Source organism: Limulus polyphemus, unplaced genomic scaffold (genome assembly GCF_000517525.1).
Source record: "Limulus polyphemus unplaced genomic scaffold, Limulus_polyphemus-2.1.2 Scaffold1860, whole genome shotgun sequence".
Lineage (NCBI taxonomy): Eukaryota > Metazoa > Arthropoda > Merostomata > Xiphosura > Limulidae > Limulus > Limulus polyphemus.
Genome location: NW_013667470.1, coordinates 2,564 through 20,466, shown reverse-complemented (window position 1 = coordinate 20,466; position 17,903 = coordinate 2,564). Strand labels below are relative to the sequence as shown.

Sequence of the window (17,903 nt, the reverse complement as noted above, 5' to 3'; positions counted from 1 at the left end):
GTATATATATATATATATATATATAGAGAGAGAGAGAGAGAGAGAGAGACACACACACAAACACACGTATGTATTTGTATATGAGTGTTTGTATATATATGCACACTAGGCCTGGCATGGGTTGATGGTTAGAGTGGTTGTCTTGCAATCTGTGGGTTGCAGGATTAAGAGAAAATCTGATGAGAACACAGATTCTGGCTCCAAACAACCAGCTATCCAACATGTAAGTTATGATAGGTTTTTTCATCTAATTGATATTTTCATTGTTATTATTGTTTTGAAATCATTAATTACTAGAAATTTATCGAATGACATTTCCAGAAATATGTCAAGGTGGGGTGCACTTATAATATTTTTGCTTTCTGGATATAAAGAAAGTGGTCAACTTCCAATCTGTGGGTTGCAGGGTTAAACCCTGTCACAGGACATGCTTGCCCTTTCAGCTGTGATAGCATCATAATATGATAGTTAATTCTACTATTCAGTGGTAAAGAGTAACCCCAGAGGTGGGTGGTATTGACTAGCTGCTTTCCCTCTATCTCTTAAAAGATAGCCTTTGAGTAGTTTTTGTTTTTAATTTTTTAACCAATAGGTTGTGTGCAGTTCACTCTGAACAATTAAACTACTTTTTATTGGTGGTGTTAAAATAACGTTTCAATTACTCTAGGTTTGGAGCATGCAACAGGAGATGGAGACAACACCAATAGATGATAACATGATACGTAAAATACTAGATGAAGTGTTTGAGCAGCCATCAGGATCTTCAACCTCAGAAAGTGTGCCTTCCAACAACCAGTCTGTCAACACTGTCCAAGATGTTCATGAAAAGCTTGCTATTAATGCTATTCAACAACAGTTGATGAGCTATGAGACCACAGCTAGAAGCAGTACAACCACAGCCCATGCTGCTCCTTCATCCTCGTACATTCAGTCTTCTGGTATGGGTTTAGGAACTGTTGTGCCTCCAAACATTGTTGTCAACTTTTCTTCCACACACAACTACCCTTCTGTACCATCTTTGCCTACCTATTCCAGTGGAACTCAAGCTGGACACAGATTAAAAGCTCAGAATTCTGGAGTTCTGACTGGTGTGCAGCAAGGTGTGGCTGTAGGAAATTTTCAGCGACCTGGAGGTTCACAACTTCTTAATTCTGGAGGAGGAGGATTGACTCCTGAGGTATGGCAAATTGAGCTTGACATATAGCTTGTTAAGATATAGCTAGAATATGATACTGTACTGTCACTATTACATATTTGAGAAAAAATTAGTTTGATTTCGTCAGAATTAAATTATATTTCTGCATGTTGTGAATTTGAATTTATCTGATTTGGAAATATCAACTTCTTTGAAGAACAAGCAGTTGTTCATGAGTTAGAAATACCTTCTACTTGCCTTTATTTGAAGAAAACAATACAGTGTGAAGGGATTTTCTTTTAATATAGAAAACCTTATCTCTGACTAGAAAATTGATAGTTGTTTCACATACTGTGAAATAAAAGGTTAGTTGCAAGTACTTGCTAAATATATCTTGAGAAGACAGGTTTTTATGATGTTTATTTTATTGTGACAAACCAGGTTTATCACCGGCTTCTTGAACGTCGACAGAAAATGCTTCAGCATCAAAAACGCTTGCGAGCACAGCAGCAACAACAACAGCAAGTTGTACAGTCTTCTCAGACAGCTTCAGAGCCCATGACCCCAGTATCAGCATCAGTGTTCCCTGAAAACACAAATGATATGTTGAATAACACAGTTGCTCCCAATGTTACACTTCAGGTACTAGGAGCTTTCTAATGGCTGTTATAAAATATTCTAACTGTAAAACTACATTGTAGAATAACACACTGTAGATATTGATTTGTGGCTTTTCTTACAGCATTTCCTAAATATTATGGTATATGTGGAATACAAATTTTGTAATTATTATTTAAGGCAAGATATTAGACACAGTGAAATATTCTACCTTTATGAGCCTACTTGTAATTTGTAGATGCATGCTATTACCAGTACACTTTGTTTGTAGGACACCAATAAATTTCTTCCCCAAAACAAAAAAAGGCTGCTTTTATTTTATGAGAAACTAGGCTTTAGCTGTGGTGTAACCATAGACTTTTTAGGCACCTAACAAATTGCAAGTCTGAACTATTTTTCATAAAAAGACTTCAAAACAGTATTTGTAAAGATCAAAGGTCTCATGATAGTTGTGAGTACAATACTAAATCAGTTGCCCAGCTCACAGTACGTAATTCTTGTCTCGTCCCTTCAAAATTTGCTTTGTTGAAATTTGGAACCAAAATCTCATTATTCTTTAACTCCATATGCAGCAAAAAATAAAATGTATTTGAGCAATAGTCACTTACACTCAGACGTTCCCCAGTCTCCACTGTACCAATCATTTTTTTATTAGAACTTAACAATAGAGCTAAAATAACATTGTCCCTTGTAGGTTCCCTAGCCAATCATTGAAGAAAACCATCTAGAAAAGTTTCTAAAAACCTGTATCACTCATTATTTGACTCTTAACATTTCCAAATCTATATGCCTGAAATTAATTTCTCTATTAATTATAACTTTATTAACAGTTGAATTCCTTATTTCATTTTAAAGTTTCTCAATAGTTTCATCTGGTGGTCTGTAACAAATGTCAACTAAAAGCCTTCTCTCCTTTATAACCACTAACTGAAACCCAAAGAGATTCAAATCACTTGCTTTTGATAATCCCAACTTGAACAGGCTGTAACTCACATTTTACATATAAAGCCACCATCGTTTAAGTACTTTATCCCTATTAAACAGCCTATGACCCTGTATTTCAAAAAAATTCCTGTCCTTGGAATTATCTGCTTTTAGCCATATTTCAGTCATTCCCATAATACAAAATCCTCTGTTCTGACCAGTACTCAAAATTCATACATTTTATTTCGTATACTTCTACCTTTGTACCTTGTTCCCACACTAAAAATATCACTACATTGTATTTTTTCTTCATCATTCTGACTTTATCCAGTGTCTAGTCCTAGTTTATAGTTGTCCTTACAGTTGAGTTAATAGCCCTTGCAAATATGCCAGCCCCTACCCTATTTAAATGGTAACCATCCATTCCCAAAAGCTTTTCCCACTGAACTGATCCCACAAATCCAATCAGCCAACCTGCTTCTTCTTACATATTAACCGAATAATTTCATAATTTTATTAATTTCATTCTCACAATTATGTCTTGGCAGTATCCCTGAATGCCTTGCACTTAACAATAAGCTCCTATGACCTACCCTTCCAAACATCATTAGCCTGCATGTGCACTACAAAGACTGCATCACTGCTAGCACTCTTTACTATATCCCTTTTTGTATTGGTTATATCCTCCAGGTAGTAATAGGAAATGTAATTTAAGACTTAAGTTAAGCAAATCCTCCTCCTTACTTAGGTGACACTAGTGAAAACTCTTTTATTTCAATCTAGTACTTAATAACTTTATTATCTTTTATCCCTGTATTGGTAATACTAGTTACCTGAAAACAAAAATCTAATTATATAGTATTAAGCCTAATGTCATAACTTTATGCTTAGCTGTACCTTTAATAATAAAACCTAAAATGTCCTATCCCAACTGAGCAAACTAAAATATGCTGAACTAACAACTCTAGACTTTAAAATATTGAAATAATACTTACTTTCTCCTGAAGAACATTATAACCTACAGTGAGGTATATACATTTTAAAAAAATATATATATGTTGTTTTCAAAATTACTGGTTCAACAGCATGGTCCAACTGGCTGCCTACTAGCCTCATCCAGCCCAACTACTGATTTGACCAAGCCTCAGTATACATTATATGCTAAATTTTAGTTCCAAACATTTAAAAAAATTGACTCAAATAAATTTTAAAAGGAAAATCTCATTTAAATAAATCACATAAGTAATGTATTATAGCTCTACAATGTTTCCATCTTCTACAGTCTGGCTTTCCATAGGCAAATGGTTGGTCCAACCTGTTCTAAAATGCGTCCTGCGTGAATGTTAACATATTTATATTTAAATATTAAATTTCCAGCGCTTCAATGGTATAACAGATCAGCAACTGTCACCACGATACAATACCACGTTATTAGGGCAGACTGGTCAGTCACAGTTGTCACCTGGTCACCAGCCTCCATACTCGCCACTATCTCAACAGTCCTTTCCCAATCCAAGTCCACCTGTCACCAGTGGCTACTCCCAGCAACAGCATAGACAGCCTACGTATTTGCCTTCTTCTCCTGTAACAGTCACAGGAGGGAAACCCCAGTCCCCTCACCTTCAAGCTCACTCCTCACAGACTCAGTGGAACCAAAGAACTGCGCCAAACACCACAACGACAGGTTCTGTCCAACAGCAGAACCCCATGTTGAATGCTCAGCTGTCACAGGTTAGTTACTGTCACTTTTCTTGTGAAAATGCTCTGATTAATACTGAGGATAGTAAAGAAGGTAAATGATATTAATAGTTTAAGTAAAAAAGTTGTGAAGTTTTGCACCATGAAACTGTTTCACACTTCTGTGTTAATGATTTATTTATATTAAAATGCATTAAAAAATGTTTGTATTATACACACAAGCATTTTTATTTAAATGGGTATTCTTAATGTACTTGGCTTGATGTTGCATATTGTTCAAAGTGGTTGTATTTGTGTTGGAGAAAATCTGTCATTATGTTTTCATTTTCTAGAGTTCATTCAGTGGCCAAGGTAGGTTTATTACACAAGCACAACGACAGATACAAGTACGATCTTTGTCCAGTCCAAACTCTGTCACTAGCCAGATAAATTCATCTTTTCCGAACCAATCAGATGGTCAGTTTCAGCCACAATCTCCTGGTCACCTATATCAGCAGCCATCACAAGCACCATCAAAACAACAGAGAATACAGAGGGTAGTTTCAATACCAAGTGAGTTTTCTAATGTAAATATTTTCATCATTGTTCTCAACAGTAAGTCAACATCATGTAGAAATTACCAGTATTGTCTTTTTCTAGTTTCTTCTAAAATGCAAACTGACAGCAAAAAGTAATTTTTAAGTCTTGTAGTGTGCCAGCCACCCTGACTATAGAGTACTAGCAAACTTTTGACGGCATTTCATGTTAAAATACATCATCCATGTTAAAACTATCCTACAGTGGGAGGGAAAATAAGATGTGGCCAGATAACATTCTTACTTTTGGTGTTTAAGGTAATTTCCAAGGTCATAAAGGTTGAAATAAATGTGATCCAAGTTTTTTTAAGGATAGAATATCTTTTTAAGTTACATAAACTTTGAGTACTTGACACTGGGACCATATACACAGTGACTAGATTAATCAATGAATATATACTGAATGGCTGAAAACAGCAAATGACTGTTGTTATTATTTGTTGATTTCATGTAGAGCTACTCATCCCTAATTTTGAAGTGATAGACTAAAGTAGCTAGTCAATATCACCCACTACCAACTCTTGAGCTACTTTAATCAAATAGTGGGATTTCAATGTAATGTACCCATTGCCCCTAACTGAGGAGTATGATATTTTTATTAGTGGCAGTTGCATGTAAACCATGGAATCTTGGATCAACAGTCCCACATGCTAGTGAACAACAAGGTTGTGTTTGGTATCAAAAATAACTAAGACATGTGACTATAATAGACACAGCGTGTATGTCAGTGTCTGTGTATTTAACCAAAACTCATGCACCATCTGTTGAAAGGCACCACAAAAAAAATCCATTAAACATTTCCCACTTTGGGTATTCAAGATTGAGTAGCTGTGGTATGTGCAACAACCATTTCTTTATAATAGAACACAATTTTAAATAAAAGCACTCGCCTCACTACAAGAACACGACTTTCATTAGGACTGTTTGATTTTATCTTTATTGATGTAATTTTTAAATGTAGTACTGAGAAACTGGAGTTCTTAAAAAACTATTATTCTTTCAATAAACAGTACCACTTTTAATATATAAAAACATTACAGTTTAATACTACAATTAGTAATTACTAGCACAAACAGCCACCTGTTGAGCTGCATTTCTACTAGTTACCAATAATTTTAAAATGAGACACTTAGCAAGGTAAACAGTATTAAATAGATCAACTTCCATAATAATTCACTTCAAGCAGAATATGTCTCTGTTACTTAATTGAAATGAGACATTTCACACGTTGATTAATTGAAACAAGAGGATTGCTCACGTTGACATACTAAACAGGTATTGAGGAGTTTTAAGAAATAGTACTACCTACATAATCTTCATAAGACATTAATCAGTTTTAAAAAGAAAATTTAAGTTGCTTATCAGTTTAATCAGACAATATCACACATATTTCACTACATGTCATTTACTGATCACTTTAAATCGACTGAGATCCTTTCGTGCACAAATTTAACTATGTTCATATTACTCACACTAAATTTTATGTGTATACAGTGTATCAGTGTTGTAACGTGTAATAAATCCTGATGTCAAAAGCTGAAGAAGGCATGTTTTGGCATAAATGTTTTTAAAACTCTCAGTCAATATGGGTTTAGATGTAATGCTAGATAAGTTAAGAGATTTGTCTGTTACTGTTTTACAATTAAACGTATATAATACTTTTATTTCAGAAACAGAAATGTATACCAAGACTCACTAGCTTTTTGTATGTTATTGAGCTACAAAATCTTTGTTGCCTTGCAAAGGTAAAAATGATTTACAGAGATTAGAACCAAACGATTTTATTAAGTTCCATTTTTTACAGATAACTGTTGCACAAGGACACTGGAAAGAGCTGTTTTTAAATGCCTATTTATTGAAGACTAAAAATATTGTGGTAGTTGGAATCAAAGTTGCAGGTCTTTTGAACAGAACATACTTGTATAGAGACCAAATATAAACTACATTATTTTTTATGAAGTGTGATATGGGTAGCAAATTTGGGCAGATAATTGTGAAACAGTATTTCTGTGTACAAGTTTAATTTCACTAATTCACCTTTTCAGCACATTTATATGAGCTATTTTTTCAGGCATACATGTCAGGAGACCAAATTATGTATACACGTAAATCTGTGTTAAAGATTAAGTATAAACATGATGTGATTTTGAAGAAAAATGCATTTTTCTATTTTTATTTTCCATACATTTCATTTCAAGGTAAAGTTTAACTATAGTGAAGTTAGATTTTTTTTCTGAAAGTTATGCAAAATCGAATGACAGTTTTGGAAAAATCTCTGAATTTTCGGATTTGACCCCCAGTAACCTTTATGAGCATGAAAACTACCTTTAAGGTCAAAATTGGGAATGTCATCCTTAATTTTGTCCCATTTAGAATTAATATAATTTTAATGTGCCTAGATAATACTAGAAGTTGTCATGTTCCTTCATAGAGCTTAATTGAAAACATTTAATGCTGATCACTGCAAAATAAAAGACTAGTCATCTCATGTTTAAAAGTTTTTTTGTACTTTACAACTGTAATTGTGATATGATTCAAACCAAGAAGATTTCATTGATAACACTTGTTATCCTGGAGCTAGTATTGTTATATTTATAGTTGACTTTCTTAACTTTACTTAAAGCAGGTCAGTTAAAGAGTTTGAAATCTATTAGACACTGTATAAAACTATTTTATTTTGTCAGGTATCTTTCATTCATATATTGAAATAACAAAACATCTGCTGCTCCTTATGATTGCACATAGTCTGTTTTAAATCTTACTGCTACTTTCCTTTAAAGGTAATAAGATTTTAGTACATTTTTTGAGTGGTTACATTATTTTTCATTGCTAGTTTTTTTCTGTTTATACAGGTCATGTGAACTCACCAAGGACACCACATGGAGGATATGTTAGCAGTGATCAAGTTGTTTCACCTCAGCCACAGATGTCCCCTAGCTACACGAGTCCTGGGAACAACTATGCCTCTACAAGTGGAACATCTGATACTTCACGATTCTCTTTTGATCAACAGAGTTCACAGATATATGGCTTAAGCTCAGTAGATAGGTACAAGTTCAGTGCTGCATTATCGAAATCTAATTACATTGATTAATAAGCTGCAGATTTACTGATAAAAACTGGTTTCTTGTTCTATTTGTTTTCAATAAAACAATTGCATATCTGTTTTATAGTTCACAAATAAAGCTTTTCCAACATTCATTGCTACTTGTTAAATTTAATTTAGGGACATGTTAATAAATGAATAAATTCATTGTAAGAGATTTTGAGTTAACATATATTATTTGGTGTCGTAAATTTATCAACTATTCCATTTAGATTTTATAACTTACTACCAAGTTTGGTGTGTCATAACTACTTAAAAATCGAAAGAATGTTTTTGTCTGAAATAGGCCAAATTATTTTAATATTTTAGGGTCTCTAGTCAGCTTATTAGGCTTAGCATAAATTGCAAAGCTTTGATTAGTTAATGCTTCTTTAAATGCCAGAGGTATGCTTGAACAATAGATATCAAAAAGTGGGCTCTTTTCTTCCTTGATTGGATAATGAAATGATATCATATAAATATTGCCCATTATATATTGAAGACATGACATACAGGTTTGTTCAGAATGTTGGTGTTTATGAACAATAACCAGAAAAATCTGATGTTGGTGTTTGTTTAAGCCCAAAACAGTTTTATTGCCTTAAAACTATGATCTATGCTGGAATTGTAAGATTTTTAGTGATAACTTTATGCACCATTATTTTTGACTTGTGATCGATCATGTACAGTCTATTACAAAGTTAATAGTAAGTATTTCCTTTTTTTCTATTTCAATTAAGACAAACATTGGTCTTCATGGAAGTAATATTCCATTTGATTAACATTTTTGTATGTTGTACATATCAAATAGCTTAGTTTTGTATTTAATATGAAACCATTTCAATTGTTACTTGACCAAGAAACGTAAAAGTAATCCATATAGATCCTCACCCCCAGATGTTTTGAATAATTGGTTTTTTTTTTAGATTGTGCTCAGAGGAAGATTAAATTATTCACTTTAATTTTGTATTTTTCAATAGTTTTTATTTTTTAACTTTTGCAACCTAAACTCAAATTTGTAATATCCAAGTTAAAATATATTTTTAAAAATTATACAGGGGTCAAGGTAAAAGCAGTACAGGAGGAATGACATCGGAGTACGTTAGACAAGAGTTACGAGCTATGGTGGGTGCTAAAACTCAACAGCAACAACAAACACAGGTAAACTTCAATTACTTTTATTTTCACTTATTGTCATATTTATGAAGATATATATTTCATGAATTATCATATAGAAACATAATACCAATAGTTTTAGAGTTGTGAAAACTATTTTTTCATATACAAGCAAAATACCAAACATTTATAGTTTTAAAAAACTATTGACTCATATAGAAGCATAGAATCAAAGGTTTTTAGTTTTAAAACTGTTGACTGCAACAGAAGCATAATAGCAAAGTTTTAAAAAATATTAACATGATTCTAAAGGTTTTTCAAGTTTTACAAACCATTGCCTCATACAGGAACAGGATACCAAAGGTTTTTAGAGTTCTAAAAATCATAGGCTCATATAGGACCACAATAACAAATGTTTTTAAAAGTCTTAAAAACGATGGACTAATATAGGAGCATAAAAACAAAGTTTTTAGAGTTTCAAAAACTGTTGGCTCATATAGGAGCATAATACCAAGAGTTTTTAGTTTTCAAAACTGTTGCATCGTATAAGAGCATAATGCTAAAGTTTTATAGAGTTTTAAAAACTATTGACTTGTATATATAGGAGCATAATCCAAACTTTAGAGTTTTATAAGATATTGGCTCATAAAGGAGTATAATGTCATAGGTTTTAGAAAATTGGTGGCTTACATAGAACCATAATACCAAAGGTATTTTAGAACTTACAATCCATCATTTCAAATAGGGAGAAGAATACCAAAGTTTTATAGAGTTTCAATAGCTATTGGCTCATATAAGAACATAATATCACAAGTTTTAAGTTTCAGAAACTATTGTGTTACTTTGGAGCAGTTTTCTTGGAGTTTTGAAAACTATTGACTCACCTAGGAGCATAATTCCGAAAGATTTAATTTTAAAGAGTATTGGTTCATACAAAAGCATAATACCTAAGATAATAAAAAGAATTACAACACTTATGACAAATAACATTGTTCATTTATTCAAAAAGGGACAAAGATAAACGTTTTGGAACTCTACTTATTCCACCTTCAGTATCTAAAGCAAAATAACAACTATTTACATCAATACTTATACATCATTAAAATTGCAATACTAAATTTAATAATACAAAATACATAGAAATTGAGCATGATAAGTTAGATCAAGAAGACATAAACTTTTTTTGCATTGTAATGGAAGTTTCCAGATGTACATTGGCTTTCAGATAGTGTTTCGATTTGCCAAGATAGGAGGCCTTGCAGTCTTCACATGTGTAAAGATATACAAGCCAAGAATAATGGGAAATTGGGAGGATGTCTTTGGCATGGACAAAATTTTATATGCATGATGTGGGTTTGAAAACTAATCTAAATCAACTTGGAGGTAGTAATGATGAGTTAGGTGTTTAATTTGGTTTTTCCAAAGCTTTGTTTACCAATGTATTGAAGACAAAAGTATATGGTAACTTTAAGTACAGTTTGTTGCCTGTGTGGATTCGTAAGTTTCTTACCTAGATGAGTATTGGTAACATTTAGCCACAGATGAGTAGCTCATAGAACAGCTATGAGTTTTTTTGGGTTTTTTCAAGTATATATTTTTAACTCATAGCTCTGTCATCTCTTGACCGATTTGAGATCTAATTGATGGTATGGTTGTGGGAATATTTTACAACCACATGTTTTTAAGAACTGGAGACTAAATATTTAGGTAAAATTACATACTAAAATTTAAACTTTTGTTATTAAAAACACATACTTCTAAAGAGTTGTATAAATATTTGTAGAATTAGTTTTATGACCATTGTAGAATGTTACTGGATCGTAGCTTAACAAAATCGTTAGGTATTATTTATTATTATTTTTAGTACAATCAAAATGCAACCTGCTTAAAAGAAAATTTCATTACATCATAAATAAAGATGATAAGATGAAAAAAAACTTAAGGAAAGTTTTTTTTGTAATAGGAGAAAGTCATTTCGTTTAAAATGAATCATATATATGTGTCACCATCTGAATTTGTAAACTTGAATACATGTCATCATTGACATAGAAACGTTGACAGGACACTTAAGGGGATTTTTAAGAGTACATTTACCAATTTAATGGACATTGTAATGAAAAGTTTTCATATTTAAAGGATGCCCTTTAATTTGACATTTGTTTTGCTCTAAAATTTTCAGTTTCATTCAGTATTTGAATCACAACTACTAATGGCTTGTTTTGATAATCATGATGGTTTAACTTCTTTTGCTAAAGGTTTTATTTAGCAACATTATATTGAGTTCCAGGTAGTAACACACACTTTAAAGGATTCAAACATTATCAATACTACATACAATAATTTATAGTAATTTGTTTTTTTAGGCTCAACAATTTCAATATTCTCTTAGTGGAGGAAGTAACCCTGAAGGGTCAGTGTCAACACCAAATCATCAGACATTTAACCAGGCAGAGTTGGATGCCCTTGTTCTTTCTTTAGATCTTGGAACAGGTATAATCATATATGTATATTCCCTGTCTTTTAATATTACAAGTATTATTTGACCATAAAAACAACTAGAAACCATTTGTATAAATAGTTTCACAGCACTGATCCAGTATATTGCTGATTGTACCATGAGCACATGAACTATATACAACTAGTGAGATATTCGATGGAAGTTTTTAAAACTGAAGAGCCCTTTTAACCAAGGATCTGTTAAAAACACATTTTAACTGAACTTGTTGATATAGCTGTTTGATTTTTTTTAATTTCTTCTTAATCATGTTTGAAATAGTACCTAAGTAGGGTATGATTAAAGTAAGTTTTCTTAAGAACATCTAACATAACAGTAGATGGGGATAGTTAGTTTTCAGCTTTTATGTAGATTATCCTATTTAGGAAGGACAACAGAAAACAATTTCTTTTAAGCATTTGTTTAGTGTTAACAATTTCTGCTTCAAATAGGTTTTAATTTCTTGATGTTTTATATGTTCTGTATAGCAGGGTTTTAAGCAGGTTTTCTTAAACAATTGAAAGAGTGAGGTTTTTAAACGTGTGTTTATGATAAACCTTGGTGGTAAGTATTCTTGGTTATTTAAGGTGTGAACATCTAAGAATGAGAGTTTATCATTCCGTTGATTTTCAACACTAAACTTTATATTGGAATGTTTGATATTTAAAACCAGGAAAAATTTATTTACTGGCTCAAAATTGTTAAACAGCACAAAAGTGTCATTCACATATCTCCTGTAATACACAGGTTTAAAACATTCAGGAAAGCACTGTAACCAAACTTTTTCATGGAAGCGCAGTATACCAGTAATGTATTACCAACCACTGTCCAAACAAATGTGATATTGTGTATACTTTAGAATATCTTGCCATTAAGCTAATAAAACCAGATCTTAACCAAATAATGAGTGCACTACCACTAATCTTTTGGTTAAGAAAATGAAAAGCAAGACTTGGACATGAACTTTGACCATAGTATAAACATTTGATATCTCACTCAGTCTTGTTTTAACAGCAAAATATTTGCATATTATAAGCTAAGTGATCTTTTATACTGAATGTGACATTTTGTACTAGTGTTTTTTTTAAATTTAAAACAGGGCATACATCCAGTTTCCCAAGTTAATTATTCATTTATCTATAGGAAGATGCATCCTTTAGCCCTAAATTAACCATTCTTATTCTACTTTGTGCCTAGAGTCCACTTTTTATTCAATATAAAAAATGTTCTATAACTAATTATTTTTGTTTACTTTCCTTTAAAGCAGGAGACAGTTCATCAGGACTTTTTCCACCATCATTACTTGGTGTATCTAATAACCAATGTTCCATATCTCAGGTTCCCAGTCATAGTCCTAGGGTAAGTGGACGTGTTCGTCTTTTGAAAATTAATACCATCGTTCCTGAAATGTTTTTTTATTAGTTGAATGTGTGGTAGTATCATTAAACTTATCTACCTATTAATGATTTTGTAAAACAAAATAAGTTAAGCTGTACGTATATAATGTGCGTAGTAAAATAGCTTATTATATTTTATACCATTAATAAAAAGGACTGATTTTTAAAAGAAACATTGTGTTGAAGTTGGGAAACATTTTCTTGTAGTGGTGTTTGTGTATGAATTATCTTAAATTGGTTTAAATTACTTGGCTTGCATCTACTTTGTGTAGTCTTACTTAATTAAAGCTACTTCAACTTTACTCTGCTGCTTAGTATTGTTGTTGTTTTTACCTTAATCACAGCTGTGTGTTCAGTTCTACATATAGTTTTCTGTGGTTAAAAGCTATATGTTCATTATGAAGATTAGTTTTACATTGTTCAAAGTTATTATGATCAATAGGAAAATGGATATTTATTAGTATGATATATTCATATTTCAAACCTTTTCTTATTATATTTTTCTGTCAGGACGAAGAACCAAAACCTGCTGATGAAAAGAAAAGTTTACTTCAGCAACTTCTCCAACACACACCAGAACCTTGCTAGAGATTATATCAAAGCCTCTCAACTTCATGAGGACTTTCAGCTGAAACAAACTTTAAGAGTAGCTATGAATCACATACATCATATTGCTAGAATTTACACTTACAGTAGAAACAATGAAAAAACGTTTATATGGAACAGGCATGAAAAGCTATTACAGTCCTCATTCACTTTTTGCTAAAGACTTCTCCCCAAGACTCTCAGTCATGGAGCTTGTGTTTGTGTCTTTGTATATATAGATATATATATATATGAATGTATACATATATGTATATTACTGGGATGACCAACTAACTACGCATCAACCATGGAAAGGAGAAAAGGCAAGTTAAAATAATTCCGAAGTATTCTACGATTTGTCCACCTAATTTAACTATCATTTTTCAGAGAAAATTACAAAGGGAAAAGATTCAGAAAATAGAAGTATTTCCTGTCTACAATAGACTCCATATTCTCTTTGGCATGTTTCGAAGGATCATAATGTTTAAGGAGAAAACAAATGGTGACATTTTTATCTGTGTGTCCTGAATTGATTAGGTTCTGCTTTTGGCACAAAACAGCATTGGTGTTTGTTTTGTTAGTCATTTTTTCCATAGTTTAAACTTGTTTTTTTGTTTGTGAACTTACTGTGTGGTTTTAATTTTCCTTCTACAAAGAATCTTAACTGTTTGTGCACACACACGCACACAAAAAAAATACTTATAAAACTTTGGTGATTTTGACAGGATTATATTAATTTCATATTTCAAAGCATAAGACACTATAGATAATTAATACATGTTAATCTTTAAAACTTGTTACTGTTTCAACTACCAGTAACAATAGTAGTTTTAATTAAAGAAACAAATATTTTTAGATTTATACAAATGAAAGTTTGTGACATTACCTTTGTGTAAATTCTATAAGAATAATATAAACTGAAAAACATATTTGTAATTATTAAAATTACGTGGCACATATTTTATGTGCCCTTAGCTGTCTAACTCTGAACTTTATAAAAGGAAAAATAAACGTTTTGTCACTTTTTTCAGAATCTTATACAGATATTTATGATGTACTAGATAAATCTTGTTGATTTATTCTTAATGTTTTAGAAGCTTCTACTTTAAACATGATTTCCAAGAATCAAAATGTTAATGAAGTTAAATTTTTAATATGATTTTATCTTTTTTTTTTTATCTTATATAGAAAGTTAACTGTTATGGTTATAAAGGAGTAATTATTAACGTCTTGTATTTGGAAATTGTAAGTGTAATGTCAAACCAAAGTTAATCATAGACGTATAAACGTTTAACTGAATAGAATTACGAGAAATTAAATACGAACAGTAGAAATGAAAACAAACTCATGGCTTGCATAGAAGCTGTGTTTTGTGTGTGTATATATATGGTGTTTAAATCATTGTGAGGTAAAAATTCAATCTTAACTACTTTACTGCATCCCTACCTCAGCTGTCTAAAATATAACAACTGTAATGTTACTGTTCTATTAAATTACAAATTAACTCTGGTTTCAACTCATAAATAAAAGTCAATTCAATGTTAAGTTGTGCAGAAATTGCCGTTGGTTATAGATGTGGTTAAAGTTTTGCTGTTATTAAACTGTCCAATAGCTGTAGGGGCAAATATTAGATTCTTGTAACTTCCTGTGATTGATACTCCATTCTGTGTTATTATAGATATTTTAAAGAAAAAGCTTTAAACTTTAAAATTGTTTTTATCTTTTACAAGGCTATAAAGTTAACTACTAAATTACCAGTACTTTCTTAAGTGTCTGTATTTCTTAACTAAAAGATTGTCATATTTTGTGTTATTACAATCTTTATTTTAATAACGTGACATGGTAAACAATTCTCACTTGTCAAAAAACAGAAAATTACAGAAATATCTGTAAAAAAAACCGGCAAGGATAAAGTAGAGAGACGATTTTGATTATTAAGAAAGGAAAGTTAAAAGTAGGAGAGATATGTTGCTTAAAGAATCGATTCTTAAAAAAATCCTAGTTCGTGTTGTGATGTGGTATATTACTGTCCATGTTATAGCATACCTATTTTTTAGATTTGGAGAGCTCAACTTTGTGATTATCATGAGTGATAGACATTTTAACACTAGGATTTCACTGAAGTTTCTCACATTAGCTTTACATTAAAACAGATTCAAAACATATTAGTTTAAAGTACTGTCTTACATATTATACATGTTTTTGGCCTGAGGTATTCTGTAATATAATTATTTTTAACACGTGTATTTGACAAAAAAATATGAACTACTACTTTAACACAGTGAAGCTTCTACTGTTGTATGAAAAATTTATAATTTTTATCAAGTGTCTTACATTGGTCATTCTATTGCCATATTGTCATTAAGAATTTTTTTGACATCTTAAAACCTGGTGTATACTGAATGATGTTAAATTTCTCCTACCTTTTACCGTCTTTTCCAAAAATCTGGTTACATACTGCGTATTTGATACTGTTCAATGCTTAAATTCTCTGATATTTGACAGTGTCAAAACAGAACTTCAACAAACAAGTTTGTAAGTTGAAATTTTAGCCATTTTGAAGTAGATTTCATTCAAAAATAGCTCGTTTTAATAATTGTCATTATTGGCAAGTAACATAGGAAAGACAGTCTTGCGATCAGATATTCGAACGTATTGCAGCACCATCTATGACGAAGTGGAACTTAAAAAAAAATATTCCATTTTGTAGAGTCACTGAACTGATCTGTTGTTAGTAAAGTTGGTCTTTCCAGTAATGTTTTGTACAAATTAAAAAGTTTTAATATTTTATTTTGTCATTTAACTAAGTTGTACTATTGTATAGATTTTTCGTGTCAGCTGAGTTAACAAAATATCCTTTATCATCGACTTGTATACTTAAAGTGTGCCTACTTTAAATGTAGCACTACAGGTATAGACGTTGACAGTTGATGACAGTTGTTTTTTTGGCAAATGAAACTTAAGCACAAACTAACACTGACTCCCATATTTTTGTTTTATGACTATGTTAACATTTTCCAATCTGTTTTTTTTTTGTATTTGCTTATACCTAGACACTTTTTATTTTATTGGAAGTAACACTCCAGTCTTATTATGATTTTTCTCTGTGTACACGTGTGTATACTTAACCGCTAGGGCTAAGTATTTCCATTGCATTATTATTATGTGGATATAGTGATCAGAAATATCAGCCATCTGCCCTTACTTTAATATTTCTCTACTGCTATGTTTTTGAAATTCTAAAAAATATATTGTAAACAAAATTCCATCCCTTACACTTAGGGCCTTAAAGACACTCGATTGAAGTCATACTTGTTGCTGTAACTGCATCGGAAAGCACATATTTTTGTATACATATATATAAATAGCTATAAACTTTGGGTGAGTTTGGCACAGTTAGTAGATTCTATTATTACAGGAGTAGTTTAAGTCCAAAGTTATCGAATACTGTTTTTTGTTTTGTTTTTTGTCTTGAGATTTAAGACTGATCTACATATGTACAGAAGAAACCAAAAACGTAGTTGTGAATCTGTGAAAGCTAGTTTGCAGTGATGCTGTTAGTTTTGGAGATTGTTGCTGTTGAAATGTTTATTTTAAATAATTTTGAGACTGTTAAATTATTGTATATTCTGCTCATAGCTAATCCATACGTTATATTTACGCCAGTTGTTGAGAAAATTGGGGGATTACGTGTAAGCTTCATGCTGGAGAATTGAAACTTTTAACTGAAACAGACGGTTATGCTGAATTTATTTTAATACGTAATGTAATTCAGTAAAATGAAAGTTCCTCCTCGTTAGGTTCTTGTGTAAACACCTTACAGTTGTCTTCTCTGAATAAAATATTGGGTTGAAAACTATTTTTCCCGCCTCCGAAGTTTGAATTAATCATAATCATCATCTGTCCACTAAGTTTAGCAAGAATCCAGACATTGCAGGCCACATACTCAGTTTTGGAGTGAAACCAAATTTGCCTGTAGACGTAGTTTCTATGTAAACTCTACACTAGCAAATTTCAATGGATTGTGATACTTCAGTACTGCTGAGAACTACTCTAGTCCAACTATTCTGAACAAAGTAATAATAACATCCACAAGTCCGTTCTACTTCATGGATTGTGATACTTCAATATATATTAATTACTGCTGAGAACTACTCCAGTCCAACTTTTCTGAACAAAGTAATAATAGCATCCACAAGTCCATTCTATTTCATGGACTGTGAAACTATTTCATTATATATATTAATTACTGCTGAGAACTACTCCAGTCCAACTT

The 17,903-nt window shown here is 31.5% G+C and overlaps 1 protein-coding gene across 5 annotated transcripts in view; it reads left to right on the top strand.

The window, feature by feature from the left end:
- The window catches only part of LOC106465179 (dual specificity protein kinase splA-like), a 45,906-nt gene extending 28,420 nt beyond the window's left edge, over window positions 1-17,486 (top strand). For 4 of the 5 annotated variants that reach the window (XM_022393024.1, XM_022393028.1, XM_022393027.1 and 1 more), the window contains 9 exons: window positions 668-1,177; window positions 1,577-1,777; window positions 4,055-4,408; window positions 4,708-4,927; window positions 7,803-7,998; window positions 9,094-9,196; window positions 11,515-11,641; window positions 12,910-13,004; window positions 13,553-17,486. In XM_022393024.1, coding sequence (XP_022248732.1) covers window positions 668-1,177; window positions 1,577-1,777; window positions 4,055-4,408; window positions 4,708-4,927; window positions 7,803-7,998; window positions 9,094-9,196; window positions 11,515-11,641; window positions 12,910-13,004; window positions 13,553-13,630 — 1,884 coding nt within the window. In that variant the 3' untranslated portion in view covers window positions 13,631-17,486. The remainder of the gene's footprint in view (window positions 1-667; window positions 1,178-1,576; window positions 1,778-4,054; window positions 4,409-4,707; window positions 4,928-7,802; window positions 7,999-9,093; window positions 9,197-11,514; window positions 11,642-12,909; window positions 13,005-13,552) is intronic. The other variant, XM_022393025.1, reaches the window with a different exon arrangement.
- The last annotated feature ends 417 nt before the right edge of the window (window positions 17,487-17,903 follow it).